This window comes from Anthonomus grandis, chromosome 9 (genome assembly GCF_022605725.1).
Source record: "Anthonomus grandis grandis chromosome 9, icAntGran1.3, whole genome shotgun sequence".
Lineage (NCBI taxonomy): Eukaryota > Metazoa > Arthropoda > Insecta > Coleoptera > Curculionidae > Anthonomus > Anthonomus grandis.
In genome coordinates this window covers 16,271,268-16,289,077 of record NC_065554.1, presented here as the reverse complement: position 1 = coordinate 16,289,077, position 17,810 = coordinate 16,271,268, and the positions used below count along the sequence as shown (strand labels likewise).

Below are 17,810 nucleotides of genomic sequence, written 5' to 3'. Positions count from 1 at the left end.
TTAAACGTCTTAGATTTTACAATATAGGGTGGTAAAGTTAAAAGAAACTTACTTTTTTCGATAAATTTAATACGTCTGTAGATATTTTTCTGAAAATTGGTACGCAGTTTTTAAGCATCCATAGTTATGTATATAACGTTTTTCCTATACACAATTTTAATTTTTATATTTGCCATTGGAGTTCACGTGGGCTTTGAACTGAAAAAATTTTTAAAAGAAAAGGGTACGCCACTAGTTTTTCTTGTAATAAAAAATATTTTTGTACTCTTTATTTTTTTTAGAGCATACCTGGTCTCTTGGTAATTTTTCGCCCATTATTGTAGATAGCCATAATGCCTAAATCGGATTATCTTTTAATTTTTTTTCGTTTTTCCCGTAAAAGATTCGAATAAAGTCATACTTTATTTTTTTCAAGGTTTATTTTTTTATCACATTCTTTTCTTGCCCAAAAAAAAGTATTTGTTTGCTACCAGTCTTTAGTTTATGGGCATTGTTTTTATCAGTTGACATTGCCTTCAGTGAAATCACCCAAGGACTGTTTTTATAAACGTTACAATCATAGAATATAATTAATTACACAAATAATGAAATGCACTTTGTTTATGGACTAATAAGGCAATGCATGAGAAGCCATATATATTTATGCTGAATATTTTCCTAATCACCGTATTCCATATCACTCCATGTTTACTCTTATACATAATCGTCGAAGAGAAACCAGCAGCTTTAAAAATCTATCTACTGAAAACGGACATCCCAAAACAGTTACTTCTCAATTGGTGCTTAATGAAATCGAAAAAAGCCGTACCACAAGTACTAGAAAGAGTGCTTAGATATTACAATTCTCATATTTATCATCACATTTTAGTTTAGTTACTTAGCAGTATTTAAATATATTATATATTCAATTTATTGGATAGGTCGGGGAGATACCAAACCTTACCTCAAACAATTGATTTATAGAATACCAATTGAAAATGTAGGGAATTGCGGAATTACATTGTAGTGTCTTGTGAAATAATTCGACTGACTGACTGACCAGGAATTTTCGAACTTGTTTTCCAATCAATGCGACGTGGAATAGATGCTTGTATTGATGTGCAACGTGGTCACTTTGGACAACTTTTGTAACTTATAAAAAATGGCGTATTTTATTTCATCCCTCAAAAACTGTATTATTTTAAAAAATGAATGATGGAGCGAAAATTTTTCATTCTTGAATTAAAAATTTCCAGAAATGCAATAAAATAATAGAAAAAATTATAGTTTGTATTTTTTTATGTGTAAACCGTGCATTGAGCGAAAAACGACCAGGAGACCAAATATGCTCTAAAAAAAAAGAATTATTTTACTACAAGAAAACCAGTGGCGTACTCTTTTCTTTTAAAAAAATATTCAGCCTAAAGCTCGCATGAACACCAATGGCATATATAAAAATATAAATTATGTATAGGAAAAATGCTATAGATGACTAGAAACTATGTACGTATCAAATTTATCGAAAAAAGTATACAAAAAAAGAAATATTATAACTACCAATAATATTTAGTTACATACAAATTTGTAATTGTTTTATTTGAATCTTCTTGCCCCTTTTTTAACACACGTTGTCGTTCTTTTTTTAGATTGAACTAGATACAAATTGGTTGTTCAGATATCGCCCAATTAAATGAAGGTTTGAATAAAAAATTATATGCCAGTTCTTCCTTTTTTTCATTTGATCATTTTCATTTCATCTATTAAAGGCAGATTTAGATGTTTCTGCTTCCACAGAACGTAAAGTAGAAAAATATTTTAAGTTTTCGTGTTAAAAAAAATACATAATATTAAATTTGCATTTTGTAACACAAAAATAATAGTTCCTATTCCCAGATAGCTATTTTATATTTGAATTTAAAAAGTTTCATGTTTTAATTGTGATAAGAATTATATTGGGCAGACTAGACAATACTTCAAGAGAAATAGCTATGTGTCAGCATAAATACGGTTGTAACATTGGTACAGATTTACAGAATACAGATGCAAAACTGATCGAAAATACGCTTGCGAGCGCCAGACTTCAGACGCGCCTGCCTCCTGGGTGATGGATTTCCATCACCCGCCTAGTACGGTGGCAAGGGGTTTAATTTGCTGCAAGCCTCCACGCCGCGTGCTTCTAATTTTCTTTGCGTTGTACGCATGTTTATGATTAATAATTAAATTGAAATAATATATTTGTATTTGTTTTAAATATTTTTTTTGTATTATTTTTGTTGAAATGGGGGGGTATAAGTGTGTATATCTTTATTGTTTCAGCCACAGTGGTGGAGGAACGACGTTATTTAGATTTCCAAAAGATGAGTTAATAAGTTAATATTTCGAGATAATGAAAAGCAATAATTTTACTGACCCATGTGATAACTTTCCTTTCCAGTATTTAATAAAATTATTTATACGACTTAAAATATTTTATACTTTAAAATTCGCCAACAGAGTACACATCTCGTGAGAGTAAAAAATCAGATGAAACTAAAAGAAAATTAAAAATGTTGTTTCATCTTTAATGTTTATTAAATAAGATCCTTAAATCGGTTAAATGAAATAAAAAGTACTCAAGAACCCATTCAATTCCGACCATTCCAACCCAATACATTCTGTTTTATTTAAGCCTATTTCTATTTTGACATTATAAATGCATTATAATATCCCAGCGAAATTATAGTGCAGAGCATCTATCCCTACAAAAAAAAAACTTAAAAATGTATTGGTGCGGCCAGTCCAAACCATCCTTTTCAAGGGCATCGAATATCGGGAGCTTATATCCGCGATCTTTCGCACCTGGTATTCTGTAAATCTGTGACATTGGGACAAAACTAATCATCCTATTAGAAAACGCTATATCTTTTGCAAATGGCTCTAAATGTCAATTTGGCTTTGACGTAAATAAACGCAGAATACTCGTACAAGTTAAAATCCGGTTTACTCCTCAAGAATGCCGAAAAATATTTACATTCTTTTACCGCGATAATTCGTCGGTTGTATTGGCGCAGCATACATTTTGTCGCAGATTTTCTAACTTATTTCCTTCAGGATTTCAGATGCATCATTTGCATCTTAGCAGTTACGTGAATAAATAAATTATCGTTTTTGGGACACCGAAAATTTGTGTCTTATTCACGAAGAGCCATTTCACCAGCTCAAAGTTACTGCATGGTGGCTGTTTACGCTACAACAGTCATCGGGCCATTCTCAAAACGCCATGGGCGAAACACTGACCACTGTGGACTCCAGAGCCATAATTAACGATTTTTTTCTTCTTCAATTAGATAAATCGGGACTGGAGAATATGTGATTCCAACACGACGATGCAACAGCGTAAAACGCTCAGGTCACAACCAATATTCTAAAGGAAGTAATCTCGGGTTGCTTCGTCTCCCTCCTTCTTGCTCGATTCTCGTTTTGGTGATTTGTACTGGCCGGCCATATCACACGACTTAACCGTTCCGAACTTTTTTTTAAGGGTCTTTTGAAGTCGCGAGTTTACATCACCAAGTCTCAGACTATTGAAGCCCTTAAGGAGAAAATTCGTTAGGATTGCGGGAACCTATTGCGGCACGATGGAATACATTTCAATAAATAAATTTTGCAGGCAGAATTAAAGTATTAATTAAAAAAATTGTAGCAACAGAACACCGTGTGATTATCTTTGCCCCATCTTTTAAACTTATCAATAAGGACGACAATTACTAAATGGCTTTGGCTTACAATTTTTATTTTCCTGCAGTTAAGATTTTGGATAGGGAAGGTAATTTTTTTAACCAAAATGTTAGTGAAATGTGACACATTTCTATTATTGAGACAGTAAATTGTAAAACAAAAACCCAAAGTTTTCTTCTTCTTCCTCAATTACAAGGGCCAACTGTATAATCGGCCAACTGTAGTTTCACGTGGGTTCTGAACCACGAGTGTTGTTTTTATAAGAAAAATGCAAACAACCATGATCATGCCAGGATTTGATCCTGAGTCCGCACAATCGCATTGTAAAGACTTTGCCCGCGGTGCTACCGGGGTCAGCACCCAAAATATTTGCGCCCCATATATCCAATTGCAATATATTTATAAAGATGACATTAAGCTTAAAATATTGGGACATACTTCTTATATAATACATAATAAAATTATTATTTACCGCTTTTCAAAATATTTTTTAATTAATCATTTAATTTGTTTAGATATATAATTATATATTCGGTAATGAAATTAAAAACTATAAAGTGTCATTTTTAGCCTTGAAAATCGTTTTAATAACCGTGGAAAAGTCAGCTCCTGGAACAAAATAATTTTTATTTGAGGTTCTAAACCTACTACTCCGCGAATGTGCCGATGGGGCCGGAACCCATAATTGGTATCGCCAAATGCGTAGCGGTGGCGTCAATAAAGGGTCTGCTGGACAAGTGGACCCACCGAAGATGGACTGAGTCCCCTGGTGTGAGACAGGTCAAAGCGCACATAGGTGGGCCCTGTGCCTGTCTCACCGAAAATCTACTACGCCTAAAAAGACGCGAAATTCGGCTAGTGACAGGTCTTTTAACCGGTCACTGGCGCTTAAAAAGCCATCTCCATACCATCGGTATTGCGGACAACCCGGAATGCCGATGGTGCTGTGAGGAGGATGAAACCGTTGACCATGTAGTCGGGGAGTGCCCAGCACTCACGCGCGCCAGGTTCAAATACTTGGGTAACACTTTCAGTGTACCGAGTGACTTTAAGTCCTTCAGATCAGAGAGCCTTATCGGTTTCTCTAAGGCCGTTGGGGTCTGGTAACCTCCGGTGGGGCAAGACGGGTCCATCAGGAGACCTATATGCACAGCTGCCTTGGCAGCCCACTGTTTCGACAATTTCAATTTCAACCTCCCACCATTTAAAAAACGTCAAAGGAGATACAAGAACTAAGGGCGCTAGATTTAATTAATTTAGAATACACTTGAAAAGTTCCCGATCGATGAAAACGTGTGCAATATATTATTATGGTGAAATTTCTAGTGATAAAGTAACAAACTTTTCATAAAAAAGAAAATAAATAACTTTATTTACAAAGCTATAACAAATAAATGATCTGAGCTACATGCTAGCAGCTACAAATATGTGGTAAATAATGTGCCTTTATCAGCTTAAATCCCGAAAAGCGGTAAATTTTTAAGTTACTAATATTAGCTTTGGATTGCGAGCACCAATTATAGCAGCAATCCATAACACAGCCAATAAAATGTCTTTTCCGTGAACCAAGGAAAAATACAACCGAATTATTACATTTGCACTTACATTGGGTCATATATCTTCGTTATGTGGGCGCGCTGAAATTATTTTAGCGCCGTAATTTCACCGATAAATTAGGTTACTTCTGGGGCAATTCTACTTAAAGTAGGTAATTTTTAAGTATAAAATAACAGTTTTATTATAAAAAGGTACTTAAATTATAATCGACTTACTTTAAGTAAATGCCATATTCTAAAAATTTGGTCACTTACCTAAAATTTGGCTAAGAACTGTTCTTCCATCCTCACCTAAACATGCACTTCTGGCGTCAAAAGGGTTGGTGAATTGTACAAATGCATACCCTTTGTGCATCGAGATACCTAAAAAACCAGATTTTTAAATAGCTTTTGCATAAATATAACCCATATAATGACTTAAACTTCATTAAAAGTAAATTAGAAAATTACGCCTAAATCCTTAAAGAAATGGGTATCTGTTAAACTGAGGTTGAAATATTAACCCGACCGACTAAATATTAAACGAGTCCATATAAAAGACTAAAGTTTCCAAAACTAAGTTTCTGCTTGAAGTCAGTTATAATCAAAGTTTTTACTATGTTATAAATTATAATTACTTTAACACCGGCCGCTAACTATGCTCTGTTAACCGCACGTGAAGTAATAAAAAGTTCTAAAGGGCCAACTCTCGTTGGACTTTCATAATTTGCTAGATTTTTCACATTTTGCTTTAAATTAACGCAGATTGTATTATGCTTTAAAAATAATTTTTAATTCTAATGTCATATTAGCAGTGTGACCATATTGTTGTGATTTAGTAGTAAAAAAAATTCAACATATCGATATAAATTCTTAATTTATAATATATATTTTTTAATTACACAATATTACTTTACACGACAACAACAAACAATTACAAATAGATCTAAACACAGTTTGTTACCTACCGACTTCATCGTCTACAATTCGGACTTTATAATAAAATGAAATTCCTAAAGAAAAGAAGGAGAAATTTGAAGACCATTAAATCATTAGGCAAACTAGCTGATATAATAAAAAACTGACCTAGGATTATAATTTAATAAGTAATAAAATATTGTTAAAAATGACATTTATTTTGAAACACAAAAAACTGTTAAAATTCGTAGACAAACTGAATTAAATGGTTCTGAAACAAACAAACCGAATTTTGCTCAAATCCTTTTTAACCTATTTATCAATTATATATCAGAATCATTGCTATATTCAAAGCACATTCTTTTGACTAAAGATCTATACGTCTGTAGTAAATATTGATTCACGATAATCTTAATCGTTTTTTATTATTATGCAAAGAAACAAAATATCACTTGACATCAACAAGTGTAAATATAATCGATTAGGATGATTTGCTCACAGTTACTAATTATATTAGAAAGAGAGTGTTGTTATTAAGAGAGTGAAAATTATAAAAGATCTAGATTTTTCCTTGATGTGGTAAGGTCCTTAACACATTAGGCTTTTTAAAAGGTAATACAAAGGATGCTTTTTTTTTCAAGAGTGATTGTGAAAGCAGTTGGGACTTATTATATAGATCTTTGATATGCTTACTATTTTAATATAGAAGAAGCCAGAGATAGGCTTAGACAAACAGCTCCAAATAGAGTTAGGAAAAGCTACAATAAAAGTTCTTCGCATTTCCTGGTTAACCGCTGTGTCCCGGTTTCCTTTATAAAGTTATATAAGTTTTGCTTTATTAGCAAGTGCTTTCAGAGCTGCCTGGCTGTCTCTTTTCTCTCGCACATTCGAGTATATTGATTGGAATATCTCTTGTTTCAGTTTTTTTTTTCAAAAAATTGTAGCTCTCTTGTCTTTATCGGTTTTTGATCGATTTGTGCATCAGATCAGATCGTCACGAATCCTACGATTGCTATTGTAATTTAATAGATCCTATATCTCTTACGATTTTTGCAGATTTCAATCCTCGAATTTGGGACATTGGTTTACTAATTCATTTTTACGAATGCAAATCTTAAAAAATGCAAAGAAAATACTTTTATATTCCTACATATACTTTTATTTTCCTAAGCAAATCAGATGAGTAAATATTATTGAGTACTTATTACTCAAAAATAAATTTAACTTGATATGGTTTCGCAATGGTTTCATTTGAAAAATGTTAAGTGGGTCAGAGTAATTAAGTCCTTAATGCCTAATTTAAAAAAGAGAGCAATAACAATTTTTTAATGTTCTTTTTTCAGATGTTTAACGTAAATCTTAAAGATATTGAAGACAGACAATAATATTTACTTAATATTTTTAAAATGAGTTCAGTTATTCTGAATGCTTTAAACATTATATTTCTTATATGTTGAGTAAATTTCAGTTAGGAATACACTTTTTGTTTTAGTTTTTATTTTATTAGACATTATAGATAAGTGATTTTCTTGAAAATATTACTGATTCGTTCTTAAATGCATTTCAGTATTTTTTTATTAGGCACATACCAATTTGTAAGGATTTTTAAATTTTTTTTAAAAAGTGGTAACATCTGTTGTCAAAAATGATAAAAGTGTGCCTAAATACGAGCCTTGCAGAACCTTAGAATATACTAAGAAAAAATTTAATAATATAATTTTAAACTTTACTGGTGCTATTACCGAAGTAGCTTGGAATTCAATCTGTGATCTGTTACACCATATCCTTTCTTGAAAATATATTTGGATTTACTGGAATATTGCTATCTACATTAACTGCCAGTTCAATAAAATAAATAGAAACAGTACCCTCATATCATCTTCCTTGCAAGAATCCGTATATCCATTAAATAAAGTAAAAAAGTAAAATCCATTATTTAAAGTAAAATAATAATAACATGTATAATATGGTATACTATTTAATAGGAAATAACGTTTGGGCTCAAGCGGCTGGTTGCAGATAAAAAATAAGTATTGACTATAGGAGAATCGTACTGCAATAAATGCAAAGAGAAGACTGCTACAAGATTAGATTTTTTGTTAGCTTCCCTGATTTAATCTTGACTGATGCCCATAATTGTAGATGGCATTTTAATTAACATACAATTTAAATGATTTCTTTTTCGGTAGGACTAGAGGAGTTCAATATCTGATAAATCTGATTTGGGGTTTCCTTTAAGCCTTTAAAGAGTATAGGAACTTATGTTCTTAGTCTACTGAAGACCAAATTTACTTTAAAAAAACTTTGTATACTTTTTTACGTTAAGTTACCGGATTTGTTAACTGCTAAAGCTGATTTAATGGTTTTTTGACAAATTGTAAAAAAATAACCTCAAATCTTTTCCTAATTTATCCTGCATTAAGGGTGACAAATCATATCATAAGAAAATAATTAAAAAGCGACGCCCCGATAGAGGTATATAAATTGCTTTCTTGAAATAGCTGCTGGTAGCGGATAAATTGCCCGGAGATTTCATTCATCTCTCATCTTTTCTTAACTTGATTGAGTATCACTCAAGGGACCGCCTGAACCGACACGCTGCGCCGCGCTACGCGACGATGTTTGTTTAACGTTCAATCTCTCATTTCACTTTGTCTAATTTCTGTTTGGAAATAACGAAATTAGCCTCTTCCCCTGTGTGTTGAAATTAATCCTGCCTTTTAAATTATAAACGCCAAGAGGTTAAACACTTTGGTTAAACATTTTATACAAGATTTTCATTATCGATAATTTTATTAGTCATTAGGGTTGTTTGCTGTGGCATTTTGGTACTTTTTAAGATATCCCTTTGGCGTAGTAGGACTTAACGTAATCCGAAATATCTATTTAATTAAACTTGACCATTTCCAATTCCTTTAGCATCATTACGAATGAAGCGAAAAACTGCACCTTTTTTGATAATTCTGGATATCAAGTTTCCTCACTGATTTCTATCAGAATTCTAATCAATAATTCAAAAAGGTTTTTAAACATATAAAAATACTTTAGATAACACTGCACTCACTCTCGACTTGATACATACTAATAAGTATTATAAGTTATAGTTATTATAAGTTAGGACCCGAAAACAGGCTCCATGAAGCCGAAAACACTTTTATTTGATGGTCTACCTAAGGTCCATAAGAATGGCTGTCCCATTCGTCCTGTAGTTTGTTTTTTAGATTCACCTTGCTATTTAATATCCTCGTGGCTTAATAAAGTCTTAAGAGATGTTACAGCATTAAATAACATTTACTCCACTAAAAATTCTATAGATTTTGCTGACACCCTTAAAAATACACCAATATTTAAAAAAAAGATATTAGATGCTAAAAACCTCTTTCCAAGTATACCTCCCAAGGACTGCGTTGATCTTGTCTTGAATTTGTTAAATAAAACCTCCTTACCTAAACTTATTATAGAGAACCTAATCACTTTATTATCGATTTTTCTCGACCAAAACTTTTTTAAATTTAACGATTGTTTCTTTAAACAGACGAATGGGTTGGCGATGGGCTCTTGTCTGTTCCCGTTTATAAGTGAAATTTTTTGCATAACTTGGAGAGTAAGACAATGTGCACTACCTTTGCCAAGGACGTTGTTTTTTACAAACGCTATGTGGATGATGTCTGTTTGGCCTGGAGTGGGGATGAACTCGGACTTTATAATTTTTTGTATTTTTTAAATTCTCTACATTCTAACATAACTTTTACCTTAGAAAAAGAAGGTAAGCTTCCTTTTTAGACCTTTTGCTGACTAGAGATAACAATAAAATGACCTTTGATATTTATAGAAAACCTTCCACGATGGATAACATTATTCAGTTTAATTCTAATTCCCCGTATTCTCATAAATTTGCTGCATTCAACTCCTTTTTCTACCGGTTATTCAAAATACTATTATCAGAAAGCGCCTTTCAAAAAGAGTTAGCTACAATTAAACAGATTGCAGTAAATAATGGGTTTCCATTAAGTATAATTAATTAAATTTATTTCAAATTTTATAATAAATACAAGCTCTCCTATAATTTAATCCATAACACCAGCATTAAAAATTATAGATTCCATTGCCTCACTTACTTTGGTAGTATCTCCTCCCGATTGGCTAAATTTCTTAAAAACTATAATTTACAGATATCATTCAAAACTTTCAACACATTATTTAAAAAGCTCGTAAACATTAAAGAAAAAAGACCCTTAACCCAATCAGGAGTCTACTCACTTAACTGCGGGGACTGTATTGCCGTTTACATTGGTCAGTCTGGAGGAAAATAAAGACGGGAGTGCAGGAACACCTAAGAGAATATAATAAACACAAAGATCGAACGAAATCACTAAGACTAAAACGACTTTTGCAAGTCATTTATTGTCCTCAAAACACTCTCCTTCCATCCCGGAAAATGTAAAGATCCTTCATGAGTGCCCCAAGAGAAAGAAGCTTGACTTATTACAGAAGATTGAGATCACAAGGGCAAAAAGGAGTCCTCTACTGTCTTGTGTGAATGATGTTTTTACCTTTGAATCGCATTTAATTTAATTTTTAATAATATTTATCACGACCTGGATAGCACGTAAGTTTAGCGCTTGCCTACGAACCCGATGGTCGCTGGTTCATTTCTCGACCAAGTCATATTTCACCTTTTATTTTATTTTTTGCTTTATTTCCGTTATCCCGTTTAACTTAACCTCATTCTGCTTGTTTTGTTTACTTTTATTTTATTTAGTTTTAAAACCGGATTTAATGTGAACGTCAGCATTATTTTTTATTTTTTATGTATTTATTTTTGTTTTAACTTAAATGTTTGTGCTGTCAATCCAACTCTTTACCGCTAAGTCATATATCATTATTTTAATTTGTGTCTATGCATTGTTGTTTTTATACTAGGGTTGCTTTCTATTTTCTTTTAGATCTGACGATACCTTAGGGCGAAACACGTGTAATCGTTCGTTAAAAAATAAACATAATTTGAGACCATTGACTTTGTGTCGATCCAATCTCTGAATTTCTAATCAATAAGTTTAGATTGCCTTTCCATGTATTACATGTTGCATCTAGCAGTTCTTGATAGAGATTTTGATAATATTATTATATAAATATTGTCTTAGGAGGGGATGAAGAACTCTGTTGTAACAGAGACATAAGTTTTCTTTTTAGAACAGTCTTCCACCACCTGGAACTACTCGTAGTTAAGATATCTAACTGGTAAATTGTTTGTACTTTCTTTGTATTTACAGATGTTAGTCCATAATTAAACCACCTTTCACTTATTTCAGCGATGCAAAAATTATTCATTATGGAGTCATGTTAATTGGTAACTCTGAATTTTACCCATATCACAACACTTTCACTGTGATATCTACAGATAACTATCTATCTGATTTTACATGCTTTTTTTGTTATAATTATAATTGCCAAGAAAGTAAAAATAAAAATCGTAGAAAAATATGTTTTCATATAAGAATAAATATAAATATATAAAGTCTTTGAGGTACTCTTTTCAATATTGCAAATAAATGAACCAAATTTCTTTATTCTTAAACTTCAACAGAAACGAAAAAACTCCGATGATTTTTTACAAGCACATTTTTTTATAACGATTACACCTTGATGTTTTATACTATAGTAAGAAAAAACCCGGTATATGTATTTACTAGAGATTATTCTAAGTGTTGCTTAAGAGTTGCTTAAAGCTTAAAAGACCTTAAGCTGAACAGTATACAACTATACATTACATTACTATATTACTATAACATCCTTATCATTAATTGAATATTTTTGGTATGTATATTTCCGATACCTCACCTATCATTGAAAAGGCCTTCTTTGACCTACAACTATTTTGTTTTGCTATTAGTTCTAGAGAACGAGATTATCTTAACGTTTAAAAACATGAAAAAAATATATAAAATATAAAAAATAGTAATGTGTAGCGTTTTTACTTTTGTAGATTGCTTATTAAAATACTAAGTCTTAAATTCTTCAACATTTATTTAATCTTTCAGTATAAAATAAATAACAAAACAAATTATAGCCTAATAACGCAAATCTACAGATCCTTCGCTAGGCTTACTGTATTACTGGTTGCCAATATACAGCACAACACAGCTGAAACGGTTTCCTTTCGTAATTTATGAATTTTGAAAATAGGTTACTATTCATGACACGACATGGCTCTAGATCGAGTTGACACTACAAGTAAGTCATAATCTCAGACAGTGAACGATCATGCCATCTTTTTTTTGCATTAGTGGGTTAATGTATGTTTTTTTTTCATTGGAGTAAAGGTTCCAGGCCGAAGGTATAGTTTTTTCAAATAAAAGGTTTTCAAAAATACAGCCTCTGAAAAATACACACAATATACACAGCTGAATTACTATAAATTAAAAAAAAAAAACAGCCATTCTTTCTCTTACAGCAATTACAAAGTTGATTATAAGTATAAAGCGTTCGGTATACAAAACCTATAATGAACGATTTATACTTCTGGTCAACTTTGTGATTGTTGTTAAATGTTTTAGGTTTTGTAATTCTGTACCTGTTGCTTTATAGTAATCTAGCGTTGCTGCCGTTGTTTTCCCAACGTTTACCTTTTAGTTATGAATAAAATCCTTTGGTAGTGTATTATTTTAGTTATTTGGTTTTTACTTTGGTTTATCTCCAGAAATTGTAATCTAGTAGATTCGATTGTATTTATTTATTTTTAAAAGCCTTAATACACAAACATAGATTTTTTGTGAGAGCTGTAGTATTATATATTTAAATTTATTGTATAAAGATAGGTAGAAGCGAAATAGTAATACTTTTTGAAAGATATTATTGGTGATTGTTTATTTTTATAACGGTTATATGTAAACATTAAAAGTAAATGACTACTTAATATTAAAACTGGTTGAAGCTTATTTTATGTTTTACTGAGTGTTATATTTTTTGCGACCCTTTAGTCACAGCAAATTTTATCCAGTTATAAGTTTCTGATAAACTTAAATATACTCCGACACAACTGGATGGCGTCCACAAGGTAAGCATCGCATTCAAACAATTTATGCCAAACTGACGATCAACTATATTGCTCAAAAGCTGAAAGCTGCCGTTAGCATATGTACCTCCTTTATTTTCTTCTTTTTTTCACTTATTTCTTTATTTTAAACAACTCTCATAAAATTTAACTCTAAGTAGGATACAAATGTATAAAAGTAGATCAATTAGTTGTTCAAACTTTTTTACATATTTTTTTTTAAATTTTAGAGTTAGCATAACCTTAAGATTCTAATAGGCTAGAATACATATAACCAATTTGTATCGTTACGTTTTTTAAGTTTAATTGATTTGTTCTTACAGTTCAATGTGGGCTCTGAACCACAAGTGCACTCTACTCGATTAATGACGTCCAATTAAGTTTATTTTTGGCTTTAAAAAAATTTAAATTGCTCAAGCTAGGATTTGCATCTGAAATACCACAATAGCTAATCAACTTAGCCACCGGGATCGGCTTTATCTTTTAACAGTAGCGATAATAGGTCCTGTTATACCTTAGTTGAGAAAATACTCTTTGATATCATAATATATGAATAGTTCGAATATTATTCTCCTCCGGACTATAACCTAGCAATTTATATTTTTTTAATAAACACAGAGACGAATAATTAAAATTTTTAATTAAAATCAGTCATTAAAATTGACAAGTATTGACGAAACAAACATATTTTTTTGGTGTATTAAGGGATAAAACATAACTTATTGTCACAGGAAACGGTTGCCATGATGATTAGTTCATTTTAAATACTGCCAAGTATGGCAGAGAAATCATATCAAAATTATCTATAAAATAAGTTCTAAAACTTCGTAGGTTAATTAAGCACAAAGTTCTTGCAAGTTGAATTTCACACATGCATTACGTGATGCTCCAATTAAATAGAAACTTGAGTAGATAATCGCAAGAAAGTAAATTTATGCTCCTATGAAATAATAAACTAACTTTAACTGACAATAACTAAAAGCTTAAATAAACTTAAGTTAAGTACCTTTTTTATAGGTAGTTTTAGCTTTCATAATCTTCTTAGATTGTACTTTCAGTTTATATAATATGGAACAATTTTAAAAATCCATTTACTGAAGTTATACAAATAAATAGTAAAGGTTAAAAATAATTATGATATTAGCGGTAACCTTTGCCACATTTAAATTTACCAGAAACCGAGTCAATTTTTTATAGTTATTTGATTCATTTCGGCTCCTTAAATTAGGCTAGTAGTTGGTATAGGTTATGAGAGGATGCAATAAAATTCGACTCTTTACTCAGTGACTCGGTACTATACAGTAACTTTATCAAGCTCTATGCGTTAATATTAAAAAAAAAATTGTTAGTGTTAATGTTGAAATGAGTGGAGTATACTTAGTACTCATACAGTCGAATGATTACATACGCACAAGAACACAACTCACACAACAATTTAAAATGTAATTCTTTGTCTAGGCATTGTAAGTTATAAGGCTGGTATATTAGTATTTTTCTTCTACTTCCATTAAAACAAAATTTTATGTCACAAAGACGGTAATTATGTTATTTGTTCTTATTATATTACATGTATATTAATTCAGATTAATATCTTTTTCCTTTTTTTTACATATAATATAATTTAAATTAAAAATGACTATAAATAAATATTAAGCATATTGCTTATGTGAATCATCTATCAAACAAACCTATTTTATAATTTGATATAAAATCCAGAATTTGCACCTCCTCAAAACTAAGTTGACGCTCTATATCAAAATAGCAATAACAATATAATTACCGTATTTGTGACATGAGGCTATGTTTTATCAATATCTAACGAGAATGCAATTGAAATAAAATGACTATTGTACCATCCGTTTAAACAACAATACCATACGATTGTAAATAGTACACAACCAAGCCAAAGATTTAGAGTTTTAAGTCCGTTTATTTGATACTAATACAGCGTCGTTTAATATTAATTAAAAGTAAAATTCTGTTTTTCGCAAATTCGTAAAGTTTCTCTTATAACCATCTAGTGAACTGTAACTAATGAACAACCGAAGCTGAGATAGATACTTAACGCGAAGCGAGTATCCTTTCTTGCAGAAAGATGATAAAACACTCCATTGGACTTGGGCTGCAAGCGATTAACTGAATTATTTTAAATTTACCTAAATCCATTAAACTTTTTATTTTATTTAATTTTAGAGAGTCGTATAGATTTAAGTTATGCATCTTGCACAAAAATTAACCAATAAAAAGTCTCTTTTTATAATATATTTAAGACCAATTATATAAACAGGTTTCAAATTAAATATTATTTTCATTTTGTTCCTAAGTGTAATATGTTTTAAAGCTTCATTTTGCTAAAACCGAAAATAAAATTGCACAACAAAACCCATTCGCTGAAATTTCGTTTACCTGAGAATTTATTTCTACCATTAAGGTTCAGAAAGTACAATTTATTCCCATTAAGATATACGTCTGCCACTATTTCGTCTGATTAGTTTGGTATATCAACCAACATTAATTTGTTTGTTGTAAAGGCAAAAATTCTAAAATTAAAAAGAAAATATTAATTTATTAGTAAGTAAAATAATAATTTATTAGTAGTAAGTAATTAGTATTAATATATTTTAAGTAATTAGAATTTAGATTATGGTAAATTAATTTGCAATTACAATAAATTAAAAGTTTAAGTAGTAAATAGTTAAATTAAAATTACTATAGTAAATATTGTTTAGGATTCTGTATCGCGGTTAAAATTGCCTGTAATTTTCTTTTTGTGAAATGTTATTCAATCTTCGAAATTTAGTTCTTTTTTTCTGAAAAAACATGAAATATAAGTAAATGCGTCTTCTCCTATTAAAGTTTTTTTTTGCGGTAAGTGAAGGCTCTTTGCTTATAGGAAATTCTTGCAAAATCTTATGTAATAAAAAAATATATAGTATATTATAAATACATTTATATTATTATAAATAGAGTAATAAATTATATAATAGAAAAATATTTTTATATAGAAATGCAGATTTTAAAATTATGTTTTTAAGATATAGGCCAGGAGTATAGTTTATTATGTTGTCCTTTAATTCTTCTTGATTCCTCGGTACTTTTCTTCCTTTAACAACACTACCAAGCATACAATAAATATATTAGAATTAAATATCTTTAATCAGCAGTTTTGAGATAATGAAATAGCTTTGCGAAGTTGCAATCATTATTTAAGATAAATTTTAGTAAAGAATATACATTAAAGTATCTGTCTGCGTGGGTTAGTTTTATCTAGCAACATAAGAGCCAAATTGGTTTTAACTGAAAGGGATTTTTTAAAGAATAGGATATTGTTTTGCTTGAATTATGATTATAATATTAGGGTAAATATAGATTAGATAGACATGAAGATCTAAAATGGTATAGTGGTAATATAGGGAAGTTATGAAATTTAATGAATGAACATATGTCGAGATTTTTAAATCTTAATAAAACTTATGGAAAGCTTCTTCAAGGTAGACATAATGGCCATAAGTAACAGCACTATTCTCAATTAAGATCTATTTAGAATATTAGATACGAAATGATTGAATATTCAGGTGAGGACTTGTGTCCATTTAAGTTATGCATAATTAAATGCGTATTTCAATACTTGCAATACTAATATTATTACAGAATTATAAAATATTTATATATTTATTTTATTATTAGATAATTTATTGCGTTTTGGGTGTAAATACCTAATATACTCGTTGATACAGTATGTCTAGTATTACTGACACCTGTATTGCTGTGTTGGAAACTGTTAGAGATAGAAAGAGAGAAAGAGGGATGGCTAAAGATGGTTTTAAGTTATTGTGCTTGCAAATAATGCTGTAAGTATATAAGTAGCAAATTTGTCTTTTGTAAGTTTTTAGAAATTTTTAAATTTTGTAAATTTTCTGTTGTTTTTTTAATTTTAAAATAAAGAAGTCAGGAGCTGTAAAAAAATTCTTAAAAAACTCCTTATGTAAGAAATAATTTTGTGCTTAAATTTTATTTATACCATTTTGGTTTTCTAAAACTATTATCAACTCTAGGCGTAGTTCACTCTATGAACCATTTATCTATAGACTAGCTTATACCTTATTATATATTTAAAAAAAGGCCTCATCTTATTTTATATGTTTGAGAAAATTGCAAAGAAAAACTCGATTAAGTTCTTGAAATCTAGTCAGATAAAAAACTAATCGATTAATGACATCACACCATAATAAATTGGAAACACTGGCTCCTGTACCGGTATTTTAAAAATTGTATTACTCCAACGAATGGCGTAAGAAAATATACACGGTACCTTTTGAAATTACTGACAAAGGTCTGTGTTCGGTAAGAATTCGGTAAGTCTGTGTACCAGAAGTGATATTCACTAATTTTTTTTTAATAAAAAATATCAGCGATCTAAATTTAAAAACTCTTACTCAAAAAAGAAATAATGAAGGTGTGAAAAATGATTTCGTCATCACTATGTATACTAAGGCATCTTAGGTTTCAATCTAGGTGGTCCGCAATCAATTTTTATGGTTTAAAGAACACAATTTAAAGTATATTATCTACCCTCCGCACAAACAGAAATGCGTTCAAACATCAAT

At 30.4% G+C, this 17,810-nt stretch overlaps 1 protein-coding gene across 2 annotated transcripts in view; it reads right to left on the bottom strand.

Moving 5' to 3' along the window:
- LOC126740224 (heterogeneous nuclear ribonucleoprotein C-like 2) overlaps positions 1–17,810 on the bottom strand; it is a 446,026-nt gene that overhangs the window by 92,092 nt on the left and 336,124 nt on the right. For both annotated transcript variants that reach the window (XM_050446161.1, XM_050446160.1), the window contains exon 6: positions 5,508–5,615. In XM_050446161.1, coding sequence (XP_050302118.1) covers positions 5,508–5,615 — 108 coding nt within the window. The remainder of the gene's footprint in view (positions 1–5,507; positions 5,616–17,810) is intronic.